General features: G+C 44.3%; 1 protein-coding gene across 2 annotated transcripts in view; it reads right to left on the reverse strand.

The window, feature by feature from the left end:
• Positions 1–25,905, reverse strand: part of LOC143973711 (TOG array regulator of axonemal microtubules protein 2-like) — a 75,453-nt gene that overhangs the window by 36,730 nt on the left and 12,818 nt on the right. The window contains exons 5-8 of one of the 2 annotated variants that reach the window (XM_077474563.1): positions 9,171–9,276; positions 7,779–8,014; positions 5,620–5,778; positions 4,304–4,868 (exon numbers count right to left, since the gene is read on the reverse strand). In XM_077474563.1, the coding sequence (XP_077330689.1) occupies positions 4,394–4,868; positions 5,620–5,778; positions 7,779–8,014; positions 9,171–9,276 (976 nt within the window). In that variant the 3' untranslated portion in view covers positions 4,304–4,393. Of the gene's footprint in view, positions 1–4,303; positions 4,869–5,619; positions 5,779–7,778; positions 8,015–9,170; positions 9,277–25,905 lie in introns of those variants that run through there. The other variant, XM_077474564.1, reaches the window with a different exon arrangement.

The raw sequence follows: 25,905 nt of genomic DNA on the forward strand, positions 1-25,905 counted from the left end.
TTTAGCAGCTTCGTATAAATGGTAAAGGTACCTGTGTTGGTCTTCAAATCGGTCCCTGAAGAATCCCTTGGATCCTAGACCAGGACTTCTGCCCAAGAAGAGAATAAGCCCCACCCCCTGCTGAGGATAAGTACTTGCCCCAGAGGCTCTACTGCCCACTAAAGTGCTGGCATTTGACAAGGGGCAGGATTTGGCCTTCATGAGGGAAGGGCTTATGCCTCGTACACACGGTTGGATTTTCCGATGGGAAATGTTGGATGTGAGCTTGTTGGCTGAAAGTCGGACCGTGTGTACGCTCCATCGGACATTTGTTGTCGGACTTTTTCTGCCAACAAATGTTGGCTAGCAGGTTCTCAAATTTTCCACCAACAAAACTTTGTTGTGGGAATTTCCGATCGTGTGCGCACAAGTCTGACGCACAAAAGTTCACGCACGCCCGGAATCAAGTATGAGCCGGAAGCGCCAGGTCTTGTAAAACTAGCGTTGGTAATGGAGAGATCACATGACTACAGAACTTCTTTTTTATCAGCTCGTCGTACGTCTTGTACGCCACTACGTTCGGAGTTGTTGGCCAACATTTGTGTGCCGTGTGCAGGGGCGGACTGACCATTCGGGCACTCGGGCTCTGCCCGAGGGCCCCATGCCACTAAGGGGCCCCATCAGGGTTGCCAGCCTCAATAAAACCAGGGACAGTATGTAAAAATCTGTGTTTTTTTTTTAAAAAATCCTAAGATTATAGCTGCCCCGCCTCTCCAATACCTTTTCAGGGTGTGTGTGTGTGTATTCTGTGTGTGTATATTGTGTGTCTGTGTGTATACTGTATGTGTGTGTATACTGTGTGGCCCCATAATCTATTGCCCGGAGGCCCCATAATCTTCTCCTATTGCCTGGGGGCCCCATGAGTTGTCAGTCCACCCCTGGCCGTGTGTATACAAGACAAGTTGGAGCCAACAGCCTTCCAACAATAATCCGCGGTTTTGTTGTGGGGAAGTGCGATGGTGTGGACGTTGCATTCGAGTATAACTCCAGCCAAATCTATTCTTTTTTATTTGGATAGATTAGGGAAAGGTTGGATTCCTCTGCCAAGTTTTCATTGCTGAGATTCTTAAATGGAGCGGCTTGGAGAAGATACGAAATGTCTTGAAGATTACAGAAGAAGAGCCAGATTGGAATGTGATTGGCCACTAGAGACAGGGACGTAACTATAGGGGGTGCAGCAGTTGCGACCGCAACTGGGCCATGTAATGCAGGGGGCCCATGCAACCCCCTCTACATATGGCCGGCAGCAGCATAGGCAGCTAGGGGTACCAGTGCACCATGCACACGGGTGGCTGGAGGTGGAGGGTGACTAGCAGAGCTCCATGCTTGACTATCGCACTGGCTGCTCTTTAGTTGTGAATTCCCCGCATGACCTGTGTCCTCGGCCGGCTCCTCAGAGTACCCCTCTCCTGCTCCATGCATTGCCTCTCAGTCCGATGTCTGTTCTCCCCAGGCCAACATGGATGAGTGCGCAGCCTACAGCTTGGTCATGGTGAGTGAGAGGACCCCATCCCCCACACACCATTACTTACCCCCTCCATCTCCCCCAGGGGACAGAGGCCCCTTCTCACGTGGGGACAGGGACCCCCATCTCCCCTGGGGACAGGGACCCCTTCTCACCTGTGGGCAGTAACTTCATCTGCCCTGGAGAAAAGGACCTCATCTCTTCTGGGGTGGGGACCCAATCCTGCCTAGGGACAGTCCCCCAATAGGGCACCTAAAGGGGGGGCCCTTCATGGTTTCTTGCATCGGGGCCCTGAAGGTTCTAGTTACGCCACTGACTACAGACCTCATTGGTGGTCATGCTACAACAGATTCTTCAGCAAAGTGAATAGGAATGAGTAATTACACAACTATAGTCACAGGAAACAATGTTTCTTTTTTATAAAATAAAGGCTTATTGAGTAGGTAGGTTACAGAGCAGGGTGCTCCACAATAGCAGAGGTTACGGAGGTAAGTGTATACAGGATAACAAATGATCTACAATGTATAACAAGATGCCAATAATGTTTCTCCTGCAGAACTGAACTGATCAGAAGCCTCTTATCTCATTCATCGTTATTTCTAAATCGTTCTTTTTTTCTGCTTCTCCACTTACTGGAGTGATGTTGGAGGTGACAAACCTCACGTTGTTCTTGCAGCGCTCCAGGAGAAGCGTCACTCCCTCCATTTTGCTTTGATATTCCTTAGCGGAGAGAAGTTTGCTGAGCTCCTTCAGTTGCTCCGTCACTTCCGCTGCCCGGACCGGCGGCCTTCCAGGGACCGGGGATTCCTGCGCTTCTGCTTCCACATCTGCAGGTCTGGTAATGCTACAGAAAAAAAAAATAATATGTTTTATTTATTCCAAACTGATCCTCAGGATCCAGAGAGAGGACAAGTTCTCATACGTCATAGCTGTCCATAGCTGTCTATGGCTGTCCATAGCTGTCCATGGCTGTCCATGGCTGTCCATAGCTGTCCATAGCTGTCCATGACGTTCCCTCCGGGGACAATGCAGGCTGCACACCAAGGCCCCCATTATAAAGATGGAGCAACTTTGCAGTGTCCAAGGGAATCTCCTCCCTGCTATAAATATATATATATATATACAGTGCCTTGCGAAAGTATTCGGCCCCCTTGAACTTTTCAACCTTTTGCCACATTTCAGGCTTCAAACATAAAGATATAAAATGTTTATTTTTTGTGAAGAATCACCAACAAGTGGGACACAATTGTGAAGTGGAACGAAATCTATTGGATTTTTGAAACTTTTTTAACTAATAAAAAAATGAAAAGTGGAGCGTGCAAAATGATTCGGCCCCCTTGCGTTAATACTTTGTAGAGCCGCCTTTTGCTGCGATTACAGCTGCAAGTCGCTTGGGGTGTCTCTATCAGTTTTGCACATCGAGAGACTGAAATTCTTGCCCATTCTTCCTTGCAAAACAGCTGGAGCTCAGTGAGGTTGGATGGAGAGCGTTTGTGAACAGCAGTTTTCAGCTCTTTCCACAGATTCTCGATTGGATTCAGGTCTGGACTTTGGACTTGGCCATTCTAACACCTGGATACGTTTATTTGTGAACCATTCCTTTGTAGATTTTGCTGTATGTTTGGGATCATTGTCTTGTTGGAAGATAAATCTCCGTCCCAGTTTCAGGTCTTTTGCAGACTCCAACAGGTTTTCATCCAGAATGGTCCTGTATTTGGCTGCATCCATCTTCCCCTCAATTTTAACCATCTTCCCTGTCCCTGCTGAAGAAAAGCAGGCCCAAACCATGATGCTGCCACCACCATGTGTGACAGTGGGGATGGTGTGTTGAGGGTGATGAGCTGTGTTGCTTTTACGCCAAACATATCGTTTTGCATTGTGGGCAAAAAGTTGGATTTTGGTTTCATGTGACCAGAGCACCTTCTTCCACATGTTTGGTGTGTCTCCCAGGTGGCTTGTGGCAAACTTTAGACCAGACTTTTTATGGATATCTTTGAGAAATGGCTTTCTTCTTGCCACTCTTCCATAAAGGGCAGATTTGTGCAGTGTACGACTGATTGTTGTCCTATGGACAGACTCTCCCACCTCAGCTGTAGTTCTCTGCAGTTCATCCAGAGTGATCATGGGCCTCTTGGCTGCATCTCTGATCAGTCTTCTCCTTGTCTGAGCTGAAAGTTTAGAGGGACGCCATGTCTTGGTAGATTTGCAGTGGTCTGATACTCCTTCCATTTCAAAATGATGGCTTGCACAGTGCTCCTTGGGATGTTTAAAGCTTGGGAAATCTTTTTGTATCCAAATCCGGCTTTAAACGTCTCCACAACAGTATTACGGACCTGCCTGGTGTGTTCCTTGGTCTTCATGATGCTCTCTGCGCTTTCAACAGAACCCTGAGACTATCACAGAGCAGGTGCATTTATACAGAGACTTGATTACACACAGGTGGATTCTATTTATCACCATCAGTCATTTAGGACAACATTAGATCATTCAGAGATCCTCGCTGAACTTCTGGAGTGAGTTTGCTGCACTGAAAGTAAAGGGGCCGAATAATTTTGCACGCCCCACTTTTCAGTTTTTTATTTGCTAAAAAAGTTTAAAATATCCAATAGATTTCGTTCCACTTCACAATTGTGTCCCACTTGTTGGTGATTCTTCACAAAAAATTAAAATTTTATATCTTTATGTTTGAAGCCTGAAATGTGGCAAAAGGTTGAAAAGTTCAAGGGGGGTGAATACTTTCGCAAGGCACTGTATATATATATGTATATACACACAGACACACGCACACTTTACCTTTCCTCTGGTTGCTGGACATCCTGGGTCATCACGGTGGCGCTATTCTTCTGAGGAGGACGCTGGCTTCTAGCGGACGGGATCTCGGAGACGCTGTCACTCAGCTCCTGGAATAATCGTCATATCATCTATTATAAAGTTTGTGTAAAACAAGGATCTCCAAACTGCGGCCCGTGGGCCGGATGTGGGCACTATCCCTCCCAATGATACCAGAGATGGGAAACAAATTCTCTCACTGACACCAATGATTATTTTACTCCCGCTGACCACCAAGCCTGTGCCATTGATTACTCCCTCCGATGCCGGGGCATTTTCTATACCCATTGGCCACAGTCCGGCCCCCTTCACATTTGAAGGGCAGTAAGCTGGCACTTTGTTTTTAGAACATTTGGAGACCCCTGGTGTAAAACATGAAATACGAGGCATATGAGGCACATCACACAGCTCACATACTTTCTGCTTCACAGTGGCGATGAGGTCGCGGAGCTCATGTGATGGGATCAAACGTTCCATCTGCACCTCGAACTTGGGATGAGCCATGACCAGGCTGAACATCCGACGTCCGTAAAATCTGCAATACAGGTGATCATTATTACAATGTGTGGAATACACTCAGGACTGTAGGTGGGGGAGGGGGGTCACTTAAAAAATCCTCCCTCAGGCCCCCCTTTCAGTCTTGCACAGTTGTAGCGGCTCTTCTCCTGGACTGGAAAGTCTTCCCCTGATGTCACTGCACACTGTGAGCTTCTCACAATGAGCATTAGAAGCTGCAGAAAGTCAGATAAACCCCGCCTCATTTCCTAAGAGGAGGACATCCAGTGCCCCTGGCCCCATACCCTTTGAATTTTCTTTGGATTCGGGGGGGGGGGGGGGGGGGGGTCTGCAGGGGGAGGAGGGGGGTACATGGGGGAATCAGATGTGGTCAACACAGGGAGGGGGATCAGGTACGGAGGGCTGGAAGGACAAGTACAGAACGATGCACTGTGTCTGTGTCTCTCTCTCCAGCAGCTAAAAGCTGGCAGGAGGGAGAGGAGAGAAAACAGCTTTCCGCTGCTGGAGGGAGAGACACAGACACTGACAGTGCATCGTTCTGTACTTGTCCTTCCAGCCCTCCGCGCCATTCCTCTGGGCCCTCCTGTGTTCCTGGGCCCCCTACAGGAGGCCTGGTGGTACCCCTTATCAGCGGCCCTGATGGCATGTGTGAGCTGCCCTGGGCAGAGAAAAAGGGGCCCCTCCAAGGAAGGGAGCTATAAAATAATCCCATAATAAGTCAAAGTCCATCAAACGGCATGGGTGGGAGGGTGACCTCTGTATGAAAGTACCTGGTGTCCTGCTGTCCATCCTGAACCAGTCTGACGAGGGTGCGGAGGAAGGTGTCTGTACTTTCTCTGGTTCCACACAGAAGTTTCTGGGCCCCCAGGAGCTCCATCACCCTGAGCAGATGTTTGGCCGTACATTTCCTCACTGCGCTGTTTCGGTGGCTGTGGAGGAGAACGGCACAAATTACAACCTCAGGAGACCACAATGGGCATCAACGTCTCCTTATACCTCTATGGTGCCCCAAGAGATGGCAACATTTAATGGGCACAGCTTTGCCAGTGTGCCCGGGCTCCTCATGTAAATGACTCTTTTGGAACGCCAATCCCCCCCCCAGGCTCTCAGCATCCTTATACTGCAATGCTAGAGTTACACCTCCAAGTGGACCTATTTTGTTCACATTAAAAGATACCGACAGGGACAACATGTGCAAAAAAAAGGCTTGTTCTGCCACTTATTGGCTTCTCAAGAAACAAGCTGCCAGAAAGGTAAGTATATGTAGGGAAGGCCACTTAGAAATCATGGGGCCCCATATATCTTTCCTGATGAGGTCCCCCAACCCCGCCTACAAAGGGGTGTAGCAGAACAGCGGCACTGACTTTATCCACCTACGCCCCAGAAATGGAAAAAAAAAGTCCCTCTTCTGCTTCCACCTCCTGGGCCCCTCTATTGATGGTAATTGAAGCCCTGGTAAGGGAGCAGAAGCGGGGATGTGATCTAGTAAAATCCATTTGTTCACTTAGGAACAATAAAGCTTCTTGGGGACCCAGTACAGCGGCCCTGTATACAGGTATGTTGTACATACCAGCTGCTCTGGGCTGATAGGGTCACTTGAACCCAGGGGGGGTCTCAAACTGGTGGCCCTTCAGCCATTGCGAAACTACAAGTCCCATGAGGCATTGCAAGGCTGACAGTTACAAGCCTGACTCCCCCAGGCAGAGGCATGATGGGACTTGTAGTTTCACAGCAGCTGGAGGGCCACCAGTTTGAGACCCCTGCTGAACCCCTTGATGCCGATGTCCCACAAATATGCAGCCTCACTGGACTGGGCTTTTTGCCGCGGGGCCGCATATTTGCGTATTTCCCTTTGGAGCACCCAGCACAGTGACCCAGGGTCTCCCCCCGAGCCCCGTTCTAATGATCGGGACCCAGAATGGCCACAGTGATCAGTCACACCCCCCCCCCCCCATTCTCTGTTCTTGCAGAGATAGAAAAGAAGTTCTTGTATAAAAGTGAGTACTCACAGAATGCAACTGACTAAAGCCCATAAACCCAGTGCATGGACATGCACAGAACACGGGGCACAGCCAACGCGTTTCGGGGGACGCACCCCCTTCCTCAGAGCTAGGCATTTTGTGAGTACAGACTTTTATACACAAATGTCTTCTTATTGGATGATCTCTGGTAATGCCCTAGGTGCGTGCGCCTTCCATTTCTCTTCTTCTTGTAGTTCCTTTCGGATTACCCCATCGGAGGAAAGCGCATCCACCCAGTTCTGGGATCCCACATCCACCTTCCACACCACCATTATTTCTGACATCTGTCACCCCTCACCTTGGAAGACCTATTAGCTGGAAGTGACTGTGTTTTTTTGTATCTCAGATGTGATGATATGTACGGTTTTACTAACACAGGTCAAAGTTGCAAAATTGTGCTCAGGCATTAAAATTTGTTTTACCCTGAGGTGGGAAGGGGTTAAGACACGTTAAGTCCATGCATGCGGAGTAATGTGTCAGTGACCCCCTTTCAGGTATGTATTACCACTGATAGAGATCCCGGGACTCCCCCTGACAATGTCTTCATCTGCTTCACCTACATACTTGTCTCTGCCGTCCCTACAGTGTCGTATTTCAGGCATCGGTCTCGGGGGTGTATTATAGGGAGAGTCCAGGCAGAGGTCAGGCATCTCTCTATAACAGAGATATGCAATTAGTGGACCTCCAGCTGTTGCAGAACTACAAATCCCATGAGGCATAGCGAGACTCCGACAGCCACAAGCATCACACCCAGAGGCAGAGGCATGATGGGACTTGCAGTTTTGCAACAGCTGGAGGTCCGCTAATTGCATATCCCTGCTCTACACTAACAAAGCTCCGCCCCCGAGGAACTGAACATGGGCTTACTAATAAATAGTACAGATTATTTCAGTCGATCGGTCACACACCTGCCTCCTGCGGCGATCAGGGCGCACAGCGCCTTGGAAGGGGTCACGTTCTCCACCATCATCCCCAGAGATTTGTCGGCTTCCTCCCGGATGAAATCGTTGGAGTCGCCGATCTTGTGGAGCAAAACCCGGGTGATTTCCTCCACCTCCTGGTCCACGCTTCTGCGGAGAGACCTGAACAGATCGCCGATCGTCTTGATGGCGTGGCGGGAGACCTTGGAGCGCAGATTACCGACCTGACGGCGAGTACAACCATTAAAGTGACCTCGTCACCGACATAAACAAGGAGATAAAAGACAGAACTGCAGCAGAAAAGCAAATCGGTTTCCCGGCCTGCCGCCATTCCTCCGATCTTGCAGAGCTACGGCCTGCAGCAGAACCTTCGCATTCAATACCTCTGGGTGCGTCCGATGTCTGCACACAAACCCCCCCCCGCCACACACTATGGTTCCTTCCTCTGACTCCTACCTCACTACTGTGAACCTGTACTGATGATAGAAGTAGCAGATGGAACCACAGCGTGTGGTGGGGTGCTCACATTGGATGCACCCTGAAGTGTTGAATGCGAAGGTTCTGCTGCAGGCCGTAACTCTGCAAGAGAGCCCAGATCAGAAACCCGGACACCCCTCCTGCCCCCCGGGGGACTGCTCCCCTATAGAGACAGTACAGTGATTGAGCGTTGTCAGCCCAGGTCCCGGTTCACAGCAGTGCGGCTTGGAAATTGCACAACTTCAGCGCAATGTGCGGCACATCCCTGCGATTTGCACTGCCGGCTTCCCTGCGGCTTGTTACTTCATCTACCGTCTATGCAATGAAATCAGTGAAAAGTAGTGAGGGAAACTTTTTCATAAGCGCTGCAACATCAGTTCTGATGCTGGAACTGTCAAATCGCATGACAAGTTCCACCGGTGATAACAGGGGGGCCAAGACAGGGAAATACTGGAGGGATCACCGGGGGGGGGGGGGGGGGATGGGGGATAAAGGAAAAAAAATAAAACCACTGCAGCCACCCCATCTATAAATACAGTGCTTTGAAAAAAGTATTCATACCCCATTGACATTCTCCACAGTTTGTTAGAACCAAAAACATACATTTATTTTATTGGGATTTTATGTGATGGACCAACACAAAGTGTCACATAATTGTGAAGTGGAAGGAAAATGATACAAATAAAAATATATATATATTTTTTTTAATGGCGTGCCCCCCCCCCCCCAATCCATACCAGACCCGAAGGGCACCCAGACAGCAATAAATACCTGGCAGAGGTTCTGACTCCTCCCTTCTCCAGCTAAAGCAAAATCTAACTTTGGGCTTTACATTGATTGTAAAGGTGAAGAGTCAATGAAATCTCTGTGTGCTGATTGGTCAGACGGGACGGGTGCACTTACCTCTCGGGTCACAGCCATGCAGACCTCGTGGATTCTGGAGCAGAGAACCTCGGGGTGCCAGGAGGCCAGGCAGCGCACACTGAGGAGCCCCTTCTCCTTCTGCTCCCTAAAGAGATCACAATTCGGGGATCATTATCAGGATTGGCCCAATATATTCCAGGGCAAGAAGCCGACATTGTTACATAGTTACAAAGATACATAGTTAGTCAGGTTGAAAAAGATGCAAGTCCATCCAGTTCAGGCCGGGTTCACACTGCTGCGGGGGGGAGATCCGGATGTGATTCGCACCGCACTGCAGTGCAAATCACATCCGATCTCCGTAGCGATGCGAGTTCAGCCATACAGATAGTATACAGATAGTATACAGATAGTATGGCTGAATTCCCATCGCTCCCGCAGCAAACTCGCACGGGACCCTTTTTTGGGTCCGCAACGGAATCGGATCGCATGGGGGTTCACACCATGCGATCCGATTCCTGTGCGAGTGTGCAGATCGCACTGCGATATGCCGACGGATCTGGGGGTGTCATTAACATATCATTGACACTCCCAGCCGTCCGCATAGGGCAGTGTGAACTGCCGGCGGGAGGCATGCGATGCGGGAAAACGCCGCAGATTCGCGGCCTTCCCGCATCGCTGTGGTGTGAACCCGGCCTCAACCACAAAAAAAAAAATAATAATAATAATAATAATAATAATGATAATATCATACAATCCCATATACCCAATTATAAACACACAGTGGATCCAGAGGAAGGAGAAAACCCCAGCAGAGCCAATGATCCAATTTGCTACAGCAGGGGAAAAAAATTCCTTCCTGATCCCCCGAGAGGCAATCGGATTTTCCCCGGATCACCTTTACCTATAAATGTCACCCCGTTATATTCTGTACACTTAGGAAATAATCCAGACCTTTCTTATAGCAATCCACTGATTGGGCCAGATCCACCTCTGCAGGGAGTCTATTCCACATTTTCACAGCTCTTACTGTGAAGAAACCTTTCCGTATTTGGAGATGAAATCTCTTTTCCTCTAGATGTAAAGAGCGCCCCCTTGTCCTCTGTGATGACTGTAAAGTGAATAACTCGACACCAAGTTCACTATATGGACCCCTTATATATTTGTACATGTTGATCATATCCCCCCTTAATCTCCTCTTATCAAGAGAGAACAAATTCACTTCCTCTAATCCAGTGATGGAGAACCTCGGCACCCCAGATGTTTTGGAACTACATTTCCCATGATGCTCATCCACTCTGCAGTGTAACGGGGCATCATGGGTAATGTAGTTCCAAAACATCTGGGGTGCCGAGGTTCGCCATCACCGCTCTAATCTCTCCTCATAGCTGAGCTCCTCCATGCCTCTTATCAGTTCGGTTGCCCTTCTCTGCACTTTCTCCAGTTCCCCGATATCCTTTTTGAGAACTGGAGCCCAAAACTGAACTGCATATTCCAGATGAGGTCTTACTAATGATTTGTACAGGGGGGGGGGCAAAATGACAGACAGCCAATCAAATGTACAATCTCTCATTATACCAATCCAGTCACTCCGGAAATTCTCCTGACATTTCCAGCTCTTCATTTTACAGCTACACTCCAGGCGTGCAAAACACACAGTGCCCCCCCTAGACATCCCGGGGTAATGACCTCCACTGGAGCAACAGCAAAGATACTCACTCTGCTCTCTCCTCCTGTCAGCGTGTTCCCTGTTAATGCACATGCACTGCAAAAAGTCCTTCCTTATCCTAATCCGCTGATTGGACCATCCGGGATCTGAGTCCGTGTCCAATGAGCAGGCAGTTTATAGAGAAGGACACACACCTGCCTGGCTGTACAACATGGCAGAGGTGTGAGAATCACAAGACTAGCATGCGGGGGGAGGTGCAGGGCAGTGCGGGGGAGGGTGCAGGGCGGTGCGGGGGGGGGGGGCAGTAAACTCACAGAGTCCGGTTGCAAAGAACAGAATTTGTATTAATGTAGACACCGACCACCGGGGACACTCACAGCAAGTATGTGCAGCCAATCGGAAAATCAGGTGCACCGATAGCGTCTGTCTGAGGGACGGAATGTGGGGGGTCTGAGCCCCAATGGGCAGGGCCAGATTAAGAACATTGTGGGCCTGGTGCTGAGGATTTTGGTGGGGCCTTTTATAAACAATAAATAAATAAAAATGCTAACTATTATTTTGTTATAACAAATTAAATTAAAGAGAGAGAAGGAGGATGAGAGAGAGAGAGAAAGGGGATGAAAGAGGTGTGAGGGGTAAGGGAGGGAGGATGAGAGAGAAAGGGGGGGATGAGAGAGAGAGGAGGCACATGAGGATGTGTGGGAATGACATCAGGGCAGCCTGGCCAAGGCAAGTGACGGAAGGCACAGAACCCAGAAGGAAGTCCGGGTGAAGGTGGAAGTGCCCGGGCCCCGCCGGACTGATCACAGCACAGCACTGGAGGGCTCAGTCTGACAATTTAAGTGTACCCTAATGTGCTAAAATGCTGGGCATACTTGTACATTATGGCATAACCTACCCCAGGGCCTCTAAAAAGTAGTACTGTTAGAAAAGTTTACTACTGCTTTACTATCACCGGAGCCTCTCATGGGGCCCCTACTGACCCTGTGGCCCTTGGGCAGTGCCTAAGTACATGGTTGTCAACATTTCAAAAAATTTTCAGGGATGCTTTTTTTACAAGTGCTATATTTAGAGTAGCTGACATCCCCCGTGTTCCTCTATACATCGCAATAGTAATTACAAAATAAAATAAGTACTAATAATGGGGCAGAACAAATATGAGGACTGTGAGATTTCCTTTAGTTGAACTGACAAAAGTGCCCATTCTAGAGCTGGTAACATTGAGGAACATATTGTAAGGATTAAGGTATATGTTGAAACAAAATGGTTGACCTTATGTCTTATATTTTTCTATCCTTCTCTGTAAAATCCACATTCGTCATCTTTTGTCACGTACTCATCAAGAAGAGGCCGCATCAGCCCTAAAAAGCAGTCTACGCCCAGAAGATTGTCTTATCAGCTGATAACACCCGGAGAATTGTCTTTACTTTGAAAATGTTGTTTTTTTTACATTTGCTGATGTTTGCCCTTTTCTGTCTATAAAAGATGTAATAAACAAGCCTCAGAGCCACAGTCAGTCAGAGACAGTTAGAGTTAACGACGGACTTCTGAGCAGAAATACTGAATACTTCTGTGTCTCTTTGCTCAGATAAGAACTCTAACTAACAATTGGGAAACGGTAACATAACCTGACAAATAGGTGACTTGTTGAGGTCACACCTAACATTTCTGGCGCCGCGAATAGGGACTCGCTGAAGACACTACAAGAGGCGAACGAACATAAGGACGGAACGAAATGGTCGGGCACATCAAAGAACCACAGACAAATCCTGCGCAGGTAAGAAAAGCTTTATTTTCTTATAAACTCTGTGCTTCTTAGATTTGTGCCCACCTGATCTGTCTGAATTGTTCTTCAGGTAAACACCAACCTCTGTAGTAAGCGGGTCTTGAACTTAATATTTTGGCTTATGTTACCGTTGTTTCTTGTCTGTCTACTTGTCATCTGTCTGTTGTGAATGAGATAAGCCCTGTTTGTATGGTGTGAATTGAAACATATATCATCCCAATGGGTAACGGAATGCGCCCTTAACTCGTAAGAGTACTTTGGGGGTCCGACACTTAAGTTTGATATACGCTTTTTGATTCATGAGCCTAAAAACGGGTTGAAAGTATAAGTCCTGACTGCCTCAATAAAGCAGGAATAAGAAACGAATGCTGAGAGATTCCATGGTAATGGGAAGGGATAATGTCTCCACAAAGCCCGGAGACCTAGTCATATGTGTTTGGCCACCAAAAGGGAATGCTTGTATATGTTGTAGCCGTCAGTCTGGTCATAATATTTGTCAGTTGGCTAGCATATAAGGTAATTCGATTTCAGAAATCTCATCTAGGAGAGGTTTTTAGTATTTTGGCACCCTAGGAGGAGAAGGCAACGAGACACTTAGTAAGTGATCCAAACGCCACCTAGGCAGGACTGTCAAAATGGGCCAGACACATGGTAAACCCCAGGAGGAATCTCAGAAATGTTATGCTGTTAAAGACATAATTACAATGTTGTATGGGAAGGATAAGGCACAGGGCACAAATAGGATTCTCAAGAAATTGGGGATGGATGGAGAAAATGGCTTAAGTGTAGAAGGTTGGGAAGAAATAAAGAGAGACAGACAGGGAGAGATATTGCAGAACAGATGGGTATCACAAATACAATGTTTAATTAAGGTTTCCAACAGGGCTAAAGAGGAGGGATGGGAGTATTGTCAGGAAAAAGGTGGATGGGATATGAAGGTCCGACACAAAAGTCTTCCTTCTGCTCCCGGCGATAGGGTTAATACGGGAGATACTCCACCTCCTTATAACACCACCACACCAGGTAATGAAAGACCAAAACTTTATCCTTCCTTAAGAGGAAGAGGATGGGTATGCCGAGTATGCGGTACCCAGAACACAGACTGGGCACAGGAATGTGTACATTGCGGCGCTCAAAGACCAGAGCCCGTAGCTCCAGTCCATAGTCGGACTAGGGTAATACAAGTAAATAATCCAAATGCGGGTCAAGCAGGACAGCCACCTACAGTGACCCGACAAGTCGTTCTGAGGACATGGACACCTTGGTCGGCTGACACTCTTATGGCATTAATACAGAATGCTCCTGATCCCGTAGCAAAACCTGCCGCATTCTGTAGATTCGTGACACAATTACTAGACACACATGAAGCAACTTGGCAAGATGGGGAAGATTTGTGTAGACATAAAATGACACTAACGATGTTTAATCAATTTATGAATGAAATTGCTCCACATAGACCACAAGGGGATCCAGCGGCAGATCCGCCAGGAGTACACCCCCGTCATATAGACTCTAGACCCCTGTTTATTGCTCAGTTACGAGAATTTTGCCAAGGGAAACAGCAGGAAAGGGGTTCGACAGCGCCCATAAAACAGGCCCCAGGTCAGACTGTTACAGAATTTTACCTCAACATGGAAAGCATGATGGCTGACGAAGGTCTAGATTTAGCCTTACCCGTCACCATTAGGGCTTTCAATCGACAGTTTATGGAAGGACTAGTACCCCAAATAGGTGACAAACTGAAGGCATGTACTCCCGAATGGAGAGCCATACGGGACAGAGGAACATTGTTGCAGAAAGCACAAGGCATAGAGGCTGATTTAGCAGAAACTAAACCCAGAAGGACACCGGGAGTTAACACTGTTGCCCGGGTCAATGAAGGAGGGAATTCCTCCCGTAAACCTCTTACCTGTTATTACTGCAACAAGGTGGGACATATAAAAAGAGACTGTAGGAAAAGAATAAAAGACGAACAGGAAGGAAACACGGACAGAGACACGAGGGACTACAGACAGAGGCGTACCAATGATAGGGACGATCCGACCGCATGACTTGCCCCAGTCCTAGCTGAATCAGAGAACAAAATGCTCCACATGTTGATGAAGGTGGAAGGTAAACATATTCCTTGTTTGGTTGACACAGGAGCGTCACGCAGTCTGTTGTCTGATTCAGTAGTCCCTCCACACATGACGTCCCGTGACACCATACCCATAAGTGGTTATGACGGACTCCTGACTGATGCCCCACTGACTAAACCTTAAAAGGTAAAAATAGGAGAATGGCTACCGCCTGACACTTGTGTATTGTTGCAATATGTAGATGACCTATTGTTATGTTGTCCGGATAACGATACTTGTTTAAAAGCCACTCTCTCATTGTTACAATTCCTGGCTGAAAAAGGGTGCAAGGTGAATAGAACTAAGTTACAGGTATGTCAGAAAAAGGTTGTCTTTTTGGGCCACTGTATATCCCAGGGTACTCGACATCTCACTGAAGACCGAGTCCAGGCCATAAGACAAATGAATATCCCACGCAACTTTAAGCAACTTCGTATGTTTCTGGGAATGGTATCATATTGTAGACAATGGATACCACATGCCAGTTCTCTGATGCAGCCATTATATGATTGCTTGAAAATAGTACCCTATGTACTCACAGAAGCAGGTCATGAATCTTTTAGCACCTTAAAAAGGTTACTAATTTCGGCACCTGCGATCGGGATCCCTGACTATACCAAAACATTTCATTTGTACATTGCTGAAATCACGGGACACGCAACAGGGGTGTTGACACAACAACACATCAAACAAAGGCCGGTAGCATACTTCTCGGCGGCTCTCGATCCTGTCTCTAGAGGATCACCGTCCTGTGTACGAGCAGTTGCAGCAGTGTCAATTATCATTGACAAATCCTCAGAAATTGTCTTAGACAATCCTGTAGTGGTACATACCACACATGACATACACGCCATCTTATCACAGTTCCAACCAAAACACATATCAATGGCAAGGCAGCTGCGTCTACAATGCACTTTGCTCCTACCTCCCAATGTTACCTTTCAGCGATGCACTTCTTTTAACTTAGCACAGCTTTTACCATTACAGACAGATTTGACAGGGGGGAGTAATGATGATAATGGTGTAGACACAGCACAAGATACTCAGGATTCTGACACACTTTCGTTCCAGGACATAACATCTGATGAACACGATTGTTTTCAACTTATGGAACAAGAAACCACGGGGTTCCCACATGTCACAGACATACCCATTGCAAATGCAGAACACACACTGTACATAGATGGTAGTAGATTTGCCGATGACAAAGGTAAATATCACACAGGCTATGCTGTGGTAACGGACACACAGGTAATTGAGGCAAAGTCATTACCAGCACACATGTCGGCACAAGAAGCGGAACTAACCGCTCTAGAGAAAGCCCTAGAACACTTGGAGGGACAAGAAGGGAACATTTACACTGATTCCGCATACGCCTACGGTGTTGCACATGATTATGGCCACATATGGAAAGCTAGAGGTTACCTTACAGCAGCAGGCACACCTGTTAAACATGGTGAAGGAATCAAAAGAGTCCTGAACAATCTTCAAAAGGTTATAAGAGTAGCCATCATGAAGATAGCGGCACACACGAGCGCAAAAACAACTGAGGCAAAAGGAAACGCATTTGCAGATTTAACTGCAAAGAAGGCAGCTCTAGGGGAAGTAAGCCCTGAGACCTTAGCCACGGTACAGGTGAGTATGCCCGAAACCACATGGCAGCAGCTAATGGAACTACAGGAACAAGCAGGGGCTATTGAGAAGGACCGTTGGGTTAAAGAGGGAGCTGCACCAGGCCTTGACAATGTATGGAGAGAAGGAGACAAAATATGTCTACCCGGTTCTCTATACCCAGCAATGGCAGCGGCTGTTCACTTACCCACTCATGTCAGCTCCAATTCTATGTATAGGATTGTAAGCCAAGGATGGCTAGCCCCTGGATTCAGTAGTACTGCAAGGAACTACTGTGCTGCATGCCAAATCTGTCTGATTAATAACCCAGGACAGAGAGTGAAAACCCCACGTAAACATCAGGTCCGGGCCCAATATCCCTTTCAGAGACTGCAGATTGACTACATACAAATGCCTAAGAGCGGCCCCTTTGAATTTGTTCTCGTGTGCATCTGCCTATTTTTCAGGCTGGTCCGAAAGTTATCCTGTGAAATCAGCTACGGCAAAAGCCACCGCCAAGAAACTGATTACTGAGCTGATACCTAGGTTTGGTCTCCCAGAAACAATAGAATCAGATAGGGGGACACATTTCACGGGAGAAATAATGCAAAATGTGATGGCAATGTTAGGGGTTCAACAAAGTTTTCATACTCCTTACCACCCACAGAGTTCAGGATCAGTAGAAAGAGTAAATGGTACAATCAAGCTGAAAATACAAAAAGCTATGCAAGAGTTAAACAAACCATGGCCTGAGTGCCTAGCTTTAGCTTTGTTCTCTATTAGGTACACCCCAACAGGAAAAACAGGGTTATCCCCATATGAAATACTGTTTGGAAGTGCACCTAGATTAGGTTTATATTTTCCTCAAAGTATGCAATTACAATGTGATAGTTTAACTACGTATGTAATACAGTTGCAACAGCGTCTGACTAAAATCCACAAGAGTGTGTATTCTTCTCTTCCAGACCCTAATTCTGTCACAGGTACTCATGATCTACAACCAGGAGACTATGTGTATGTAAAGAAACATACCAGAAAGACACTGGAACCAAGGTTTGAAGGTCCTTTCCAGGTGCTATTGATTACAGCAACCTCAGTGAAATTGGAAGGGAAACCTACCTGGATCCACGCTTCTCATTGTAAAAAGGAGCCAGTTGGCAAATGACAACATGTATCTTTTTATTGTTTCAGTAATCCTGGCTAATAGTTTGGTTACCTCACAGAATAAAATACACAAGGATGAAGGATTTTCTAAAAAAATGTTATTACTGAAGTTTAAATATGCTTATGCCCAGAAGTCAGGATATGAGAAATGTTGGATTTGTAGCAAATTACACCCCAGCACAGCAAGTATACCACTGATGGCAGTTCCTATAAACTATACTGACCTTGCTAACAGTAGCATTAACAATTAGAATTACATGAATTAGCAATTGAAAGTATGAGTGCAGCACTGACAGGACTCTGTGAAACTACTGAGGACTATGAGTGCTGTACTTGGATACATAACACCAGTATTGAGGTACCTGATTATTATGACATCATTGCACAACATCGTGAAGGCCCGAAATATTGGTCGCGACTGGGATCCGTTTGGTGGAACTTTTAGTTTCTCAGGGTTATTCTCTTGGGTTAAGAAGGCAGCAATGACAATTATAGTGGTGCTCTTATTCGTATTTTTCTTTTATGCATGCTTTAAGTTGTTTATGTGCTTTTGCAAGAAAGCCAAGGTAAATGATGCGGAAAAGATGGAACTTTTGTGAAGATAGGTAGATTTAGTTTCTTGACATCACCCATCTGTCAGAAAAGCCACTCTTCCTGAATTTTAGATGTTGGTACTGTCCAGGGGGATGGGTGTATACCCCTCTGACAACTCGCGGTCAGGGAGAGTACTCTGGATATAGGCTGACTAGAACTTGTTCAGGTGGACCCAGGGCAAGAGGGAGGGGTGATGTCAAAGGGGGAAATGTAAGGATTAAGGTATATGTTGAAACAAAATGGTTGACCTTATGTCTTATATTTTTCTATCCTTCTCTGTAAAATCCACATTCGTCATCTTTTGTCACGTACTCATCAAGAAGAGGCCGCATCAGCCCTAAAAAGCAGTCTACGCCCAGAAGATTGTCTTATCAGCTGATAACACCCGGAGAATTGTCTTTACTTTGAAAATGTTGTTTTTTTTACATTTGCTGATGTTTGCCCTTTTCTGTCTATAAAAGATGTAATAAACAAGCCTCAGAGCCACAGTCAGTCAGAGACAGTTAGAGTTAACGACGGACTTCTGAGCAGAAATACTGAATACTTCTGTGTCTCTTTGCTCAGATAAGAACTCTAACTAACAATTGGGAAACGGTAACATAACCTGACAAATAGGTGACTTGTTGAGGTCACACCTAACAATATAATTTTAACATATAATTTTAAAGAACAGTTTTTGTGGGTAAGAGGCATAGGGGAGGAGTGTGGATGGTATAAAAGTGGGAAGTATGTGCAGGTGAGGGAGAGGAATGTGGAGGGTCTAACAGTGGGCCCTATGTACATGAGAGGAGTGCAGAGGGTATGGCAGAAGGCACTATGTACAGGAGAGGAGTGTGAAGGGTAAGACAGTGGGCAGTATGCACAGCAGAGGAGTGTAGAGGGTATGACATTGGGCACTATATAGAAGACTTCTCTATATAGAGAAGAGTGTGGAGGGTATGACAGTGGGCACTATATACAGGAGAGTAGGACAGTAAGCAGTAATTACAGGAGAGGAGTGTGGAGGGAGGGTATGAAGGTGGGCACTATGTATAGGAGAGGAGTATGGAGGGTATGACAGTTAGTAGTATGTACAGGAGTGGAGGGTATGACAGTGGGCACTATGTATATGAGGAGTATGGAGGGTATGATAGTGAGTAGTATGTACAGGAGAGGAGTGTGGAGGGTATGACAGTGGGCACTATGTATAGGAGAGAAGTGTTGGAGGTATGGCAGTGGGCACTATGTATAGGAGAGGAGTGTGGAGGGTATGACAGTGAGTAGTATGTACAGGAGAGGAGTATGGAGGGTATAGCAGTGGGCACTATGTATAGGAGAGGAGTATGGAGGGTATGGAGGTGGGCACTATGTAAAGGAGAGGAGTATGGAGGGTATGGCGGTGGGCACTGTATACAGTGGTGTGAAAAAGTGTTTGCCCCCTTCCTCATTTCCTGTTCCTTTGCATGTTTGTCACACTTAAGTGTTTCGGAACATCAAACCAATTTAAACAATAGTCAAGGACAACACAAGTAAACACAAAATGCAATTTGTAAATGAAGGTGTTTATTATTAAAGGTGAAAAAAAATCCAAACCATCATGGCCCTGTGTGAAAAAGTGATTGCCCCCTAAACCTAATAACTGGTTGGGCCACCCTTAGCAGCAACAACTGCAACCAAGCGTTTGCGATAACGTGCAATGAGGCTTTTACAGCGTCCTGGAGGAATTTTGGCCCACTCATCTTTGCAGAATTGTCCTAATTCAGTTACATTAGAGGGTTTTGGAGCATGAACGGCCTTTTTAAGGTCATACCACAACATCTCAATAGGATTCAGGTCAGGACTTTGGCTAGGCCACTCCAAAGTCTTCATTTTGTTTTTCTTCAGCCATTCGGTGGTGGACTTGCTGGTGTGTTTAGGATCATTGTCCTGCTGCAGAACCCAAGTTGGTTTCAGCTTGAGTACACGAACAGATGGTCGGACATTCTCCTTCAGGATCTCTTGGTAGACAGCAGAATTCATAGTTCCTTTTATCACGGCAAGTCTTCCAGGTCCTGAAGCAGCAAAACAGCCCCAGACCATCACACTACCACCACCATATTTTACTGTTGGTATAATGTTCTTTTTATGAAATGCAGTGTTCCTTCTACGCCAGATATACTTGGACACACACCTTCCAAAGAGTTCCACTTTTGTCTCATCGCTCCACAGAATGTTGTCCCAAAAGTCTTGGGGATCATCAAGATGTGTTGTGGAGAAATTGAGACGAGCTTTGATGTTCTTTTTGCTCAGCAGTGGTTTTCTCCTTGGAACTCTGCCATGCAGGCCATTTTTGCCCAGTCTTTTCCTGATGGTGGAGGCATGAACGCTGACCTTAACTGAGGCAAGTGAGGCCTGCAGTTCCTTGGACGTTGTTGTGGGGTCTTTTGTGACCTCTTGGATGAGTCGTCGCTGCGCTCTTGGGGTAATTTTGGGCGGCCGGCCACTCCTGGGAAGGTTCACCACTGTTCCATGTCTTCGCCATTTGTGGATAATGGCTCTCACTGTGGTTCGCTGGATTCCCAAAGCTTTGGAAATGGCTTTATAACCCTTTCCAGACTGATAGATCTCAATTACTTTCTCTCTCAATTGTTCCTGAATTTCTTTGGGTCTCGGCATGATGTGTAGCTTTTAGGCCCGGTTCACACCGCTGCGGGGGGAGATCCGGATGTGATTCGCACAGCAAATCACATCTGATCTCCGTAGCGCTGCGAGTTCAGCCATACAGATAGTATGGCTGAACTCGCAGCGCTCCCGCAGCGAACTCGCACGGGACCCTTTTTTGGGTCCGCAACAGAATCGGATCGCATGGGGGTTCACACCATGCGATCCGATTCCTGTGCGAGTCGGCAGATCGCACTGCGATATGCCGACGGATCTGGGGGTGTCATTAACATAACATTGACACCCCCAGCCGTCCGCATAGGGCAGTGTGAACTGCCGGCGGGAGGTGAGCGATGCGGGAAAATGCCGCGGATTCGCAGCGTTCCCGCATCGCTATAGTGTGAACCCGGCCTTAAGGATCTTCTGGTGGACCTTACTGTGTCAAGCAGCTCCTATTTAAGTGATGCCTTGATTGTGAACAGGTGTGGCAATAATCAGGCCTGGGTGTGGCTAGAGAAATTGAACTCAGGTGTGGACAACCACAGTTATAGTATGTTTTAACAAGGGGGGCAATCACTTTTTCACACAGGGCCATGATGGTTTGGATTTTTTTTCACACAGGGCCATGATGGTTTGGATTTTTTTTCACACAGGGCCATGATGGTTTGGATTTTTTTTCACCTTTAATAATAAACACCTTCATTTACAAATTGCATTTTGTGTTTACTTGTGTTGTCCTTGACTATTGTTTAAATTGGTTTGATGTTCCGAAACACTTAAGTGTGACAAACATGCAAAGGAACAGGAAATGAGGAAGGGGGCAAACACTTTTTCACACCACTGTAGGTGAGGAGTATGAAGGGTATGACAGCGGGCACTATGTACAGGTGAGGAGTGTGTAGGATATGACAGCGGGCGTTATGTATAGGAGAGAAGTGTGGAGAGTATGACAGTGAGCTGTATGTACAGGAGAGAAGTGTGGAGAGTATGACAGTGGGCACTATGTATAGGAGAGAAGTGTGGAGAGTATGACAGTGGGCACTATGTATAGGAGAGAAGTGTGGAGAGTATGACAGTGAGCTGTATGTACAGGAGAGAAGTGTGGAGAGTATGACAGTGGGCACTATGTATAGGACAGAAGTGTGGAGAGTATGACAGTGGGCACTATGTATAGGAGAGAAGTGTGGAGAGTATGACAGTGGGCACTATGTATAGGAGAGAAGTGTGGAGAGTATGACAGTGGGCACTATGTATAGGAGAGAAGTGTGGAGAGTATGACAGTGGGCACTATGTATAGGAGAGAAGTGTGGAGAGTATGACAGTGGGCACTATGTATAGGAGAGGAGTGTGGAGAGTATGACAGTGGGCACTATGTATAGGAGAGAAGTGTGGAGAGTATGACAGTGGGCACTATGTATAGGAGAGGAGGATGAAGTAATCTGGGAAGGAAAAATGTAAAGGTTTGTGGAAGGATGATTAGGGACTGCGTAGTGGTTAAGCGGGCCATACATGGATTGAAATTACACCAATTAAGCAGAGACCAGCCATAGTCGATCTATGTACGGGCTAGCTGGTTTTACACAAGTCAACCTATTAAACGACCTGAGTACAACCAGCCTGTCAGGTTTTCCCCAAAACAATCAGTGCTGCCAGCTATAGTTAGCAACACTAATCATTGTATTCACTGGCAGAACACAATAACACTGCGGTAGAGATTGTCCCATTCACAGGTCAGCGGGTGAGAGGGTGTGTGGGGACAGGCTGGGGAGAGATACTAGTCAGTCCCTGGGTAGGCACTGGTTAGTATCAGAGCCAGATACACACAGGTTACATACGCCAAGATCATTAGAGCGAGAGCAATAATTCTAGCACTAGACCTCCTCTGTAACTCTAAACATGTAACCTGTAAAAAAATGTAAAGCATCGCTTAATACACAACAAAAAATCGTGATAACTTTAGTGGGTTTTTTTTATGAATGAAACATAAAAAGTTGCAAATACCACCATTTTATTCCATAGGGTCTCTGCTAAAACAATATATAATGCTTGAGGGTTCTGAGTAATTTTCTAGCATAAAAAAATGATGATTTTTACATGTAGGAGAGAAGTCTCAGAATGGGCCTGGTTGCCAAGGGGTTAATTATCATAAGTAATATACAAATAATTATTATAAGCTCTGTGAGTTCATCCTCTCCGTCTGCTGCAGAGTGTTCCAGCTTGTATTTATACTGCCGCTCTGTATGCAGCTTCTGACAGGCTGCGCAAGGAGCCCTGTATTTTAACCAGTGCTGGAGTGGGTCTTTAGCTACCTACCCCCCGAATATGATCGCCGAGCTACAATCCTCGAAGTCAATCTTCTTTTCTTTTTTTTTTTTTTGGGCAAATGGGCCTATCTTGAGAAAGGGGCCTGGAGCTGCAGCTCCAATAGCCCCTATGTTAATCCGGCCCTGCCAATGGGGAGGTCTCCACAGGGGTTTGGGGGTCTCTATCCTTTCCCTCTAGAACCTCTCTCTGGCACTATTTTTTTTTTCTAATCAAGTAATTTTTTTTTATTTCGTTTTCAAATTTACAACAAAAAGCAAAACTTCAAAACACACAAATCATTTGCACAAAACAACCCGACAACAAAACGATTCCCTGTCCATGTCAGATGGGTGACCTGTCCCTACGCTACCCACACGGGAAATGCGTGCCAAGCCTGAGAGCCAGGGCTAGAAATAGGCTCTGACTGACCCAAGATGGCTGCTAGAGTCACATGATGGGGCAGCAGCATCCAATCGGCTAGCTTTCCCAGTGACCCAGGAAACCATAGAAGAACCATGTTCCTCTTGACTTTCTCTCCCCTGCAATGCCTCTGCGGTTGAGCGCCACCTGCAGTGAAGAAAGTAGACTGCAGGCTGAACAGAATTACAAATATTGGATGGCAAATCATTTTTGCTGCTTCTAATTGTGAGGCTTAGAGGACTCAGTCTGAGACAGGAAGTGCCGTTCCTGGCGGGATCTCCAGGTGGGAATCTTTGAAAATGGATTCGCAAAACAATCTTTAGTTAAGAGAACTTTATACAGCAAGACGAAGAGAAAAACACAGCAAAGGGCAGATCTCCGCTCTCTATTCACAGCTGGAAATATGTAATATATTGATATACATCCATCACCTATTATATATTATTATTACTTCTATTCCTTGTTATATATATTGATACTTCTATCAGATATTATTTATTGTTTTTCTTTTTTTTTCTAAAGAGAAATTATTTATTGTTACTTCTATTTTATATTATATATTGTAACTTCCATCCCATATTATATACAGTATTGTTACTTCTATTCCTTATTATATATTGGTACTTCTATCAGATATTATTTATTGTTATTTCTATTATATATTGATAATTCCATCACATATTATATATTATTACATATATTCCAAATAATATATTGTTACTTAAATTAGGTATTATTTATTGTTTCTTCTATTATATATTATACTGTATATTGTTACTTCAATCCCATATATATTACATACAGTATTGTTTATTCTATCCCTTATTATATTATATTGATACTTCTATCAGATATTATTTTTTTTTATTTTTTTTTAAAGAGATATTTATTGTTACTTCTATTTTGTATTATATATTTTTACTTCCATCCCATATTATATACAGTATTGTTACTCCTATTCCTTATTATATATTGGTACTTCTATCAGATATTATTTATTGTTATTTCTATTATATATTGATAATTCCATCACATATTATATATTATTACATATATTCCAAATAATATATTGTTACTTAAATTAGGTATTATTTATTGTTTCTTCTATTATATATTATACTGTATATTGTTACTTCAATCCCATATATATTACATACAGTATTGTTTATTCTATCCCTTATTATATTATATTGATACTTCTATCAGATATTATTTTTTTTTATTTTTTTTTAAAGAGATATTTATTGTTACTTCTATTTTGTATTATATATTTTTACTTCTATCCCATATTATATACAGTATTGTTACTTTTATTCCTTATTATATATATTAATACTTCTATCAGATATTATTTATTGTTATTTCTATTATATATTGATAAATCCATCACATATTATATATTATTACATATATTCCAAATAATATATTGTTACTTAAATTAGGTATTATTTATTGTTTCTTCTATTATATATTATACTGTATATTGTTACTTCAATCCCATATATATTACATACAGTATTGTTTATTCTATCCCTTATTATATTATATTGATACTTCTATCAGATATTATTTTTTTTATTTTTTTTTAAAGAGATATTTATTGTTACTTCTATTTTGTATTATATATTTTTACTTCCATCCCATATTATATACAGTATTGTTACTCCTATTCCTTATTATATATTGGTACTTCTATCAGATATTATTTATTGTTATTTCTATTATATATTGATAATTCCATCACATATTATATATTATTACATATATTCCAAATAATATATTGTTACTTAAATTAGGTATTATTTATTGTTTCTTCTATTATATATTATACTGTATATTGTTACTTCAATCCCATATATATTACATACAGTATTGTTTATTCTATCCCTTATTATATTATATTGATACTTCTATCAGATATTATTTTTTTTTATTTTTTTTTAAAGAGATATTTATTGTTACTTCTATTTTGTATTATATATTTTTACTTCTATCCCATATTATATACAGTATTGTTACTTTTATTCCTTATTATATATATTAATACTTCTATCAGATATTATTTATTGTTATTTCTATTATATATTGATAATTCCATCACATATTATATATTATCACATATATTCCAAATTATATATTGTTACTTCAATTGGGTATTATTTATTGTTTTTTATATTATATATTATACTGTATATTGTTACTTTTATCACATTATATATTGATACTTTCATACCATATTATATATGGTTACTCCTATTCTGTGTCATATATTATTTCTTCCATCACATTATATATTATTACTTCCATTTCATAATATTTATTGTTACTTCCATTCTATATTAATGTAACCCGATAATCATTATTACTTATTATTCAGTAATTGTATTATTTTAGAATATTTTATATATTTTTTTATTTTTAATATTTTATTTGGAAAAAATATTTTTATTTTATAATAATTGTGATATTTGAAATGCAGGTACCTTCCCAGGA

The sequence above is a fragment of the Lithobates pipiens genome, unplaced genomic scaffold (genome assembly GCF_037356315.1).
Source record: "Lithobates pipiens isolate NorthernLeopardFrog02 unplaced genomic scaffold, aLitPip1_a1.2 Scaffold_93, whole genome shotgun sequence".
NCBI classification, from domain to species: Eukaryota; Metazoa; Chordata; class Amphibia; order Anura; family Ranidae; genus Lithobates; species Lithobates pipiens.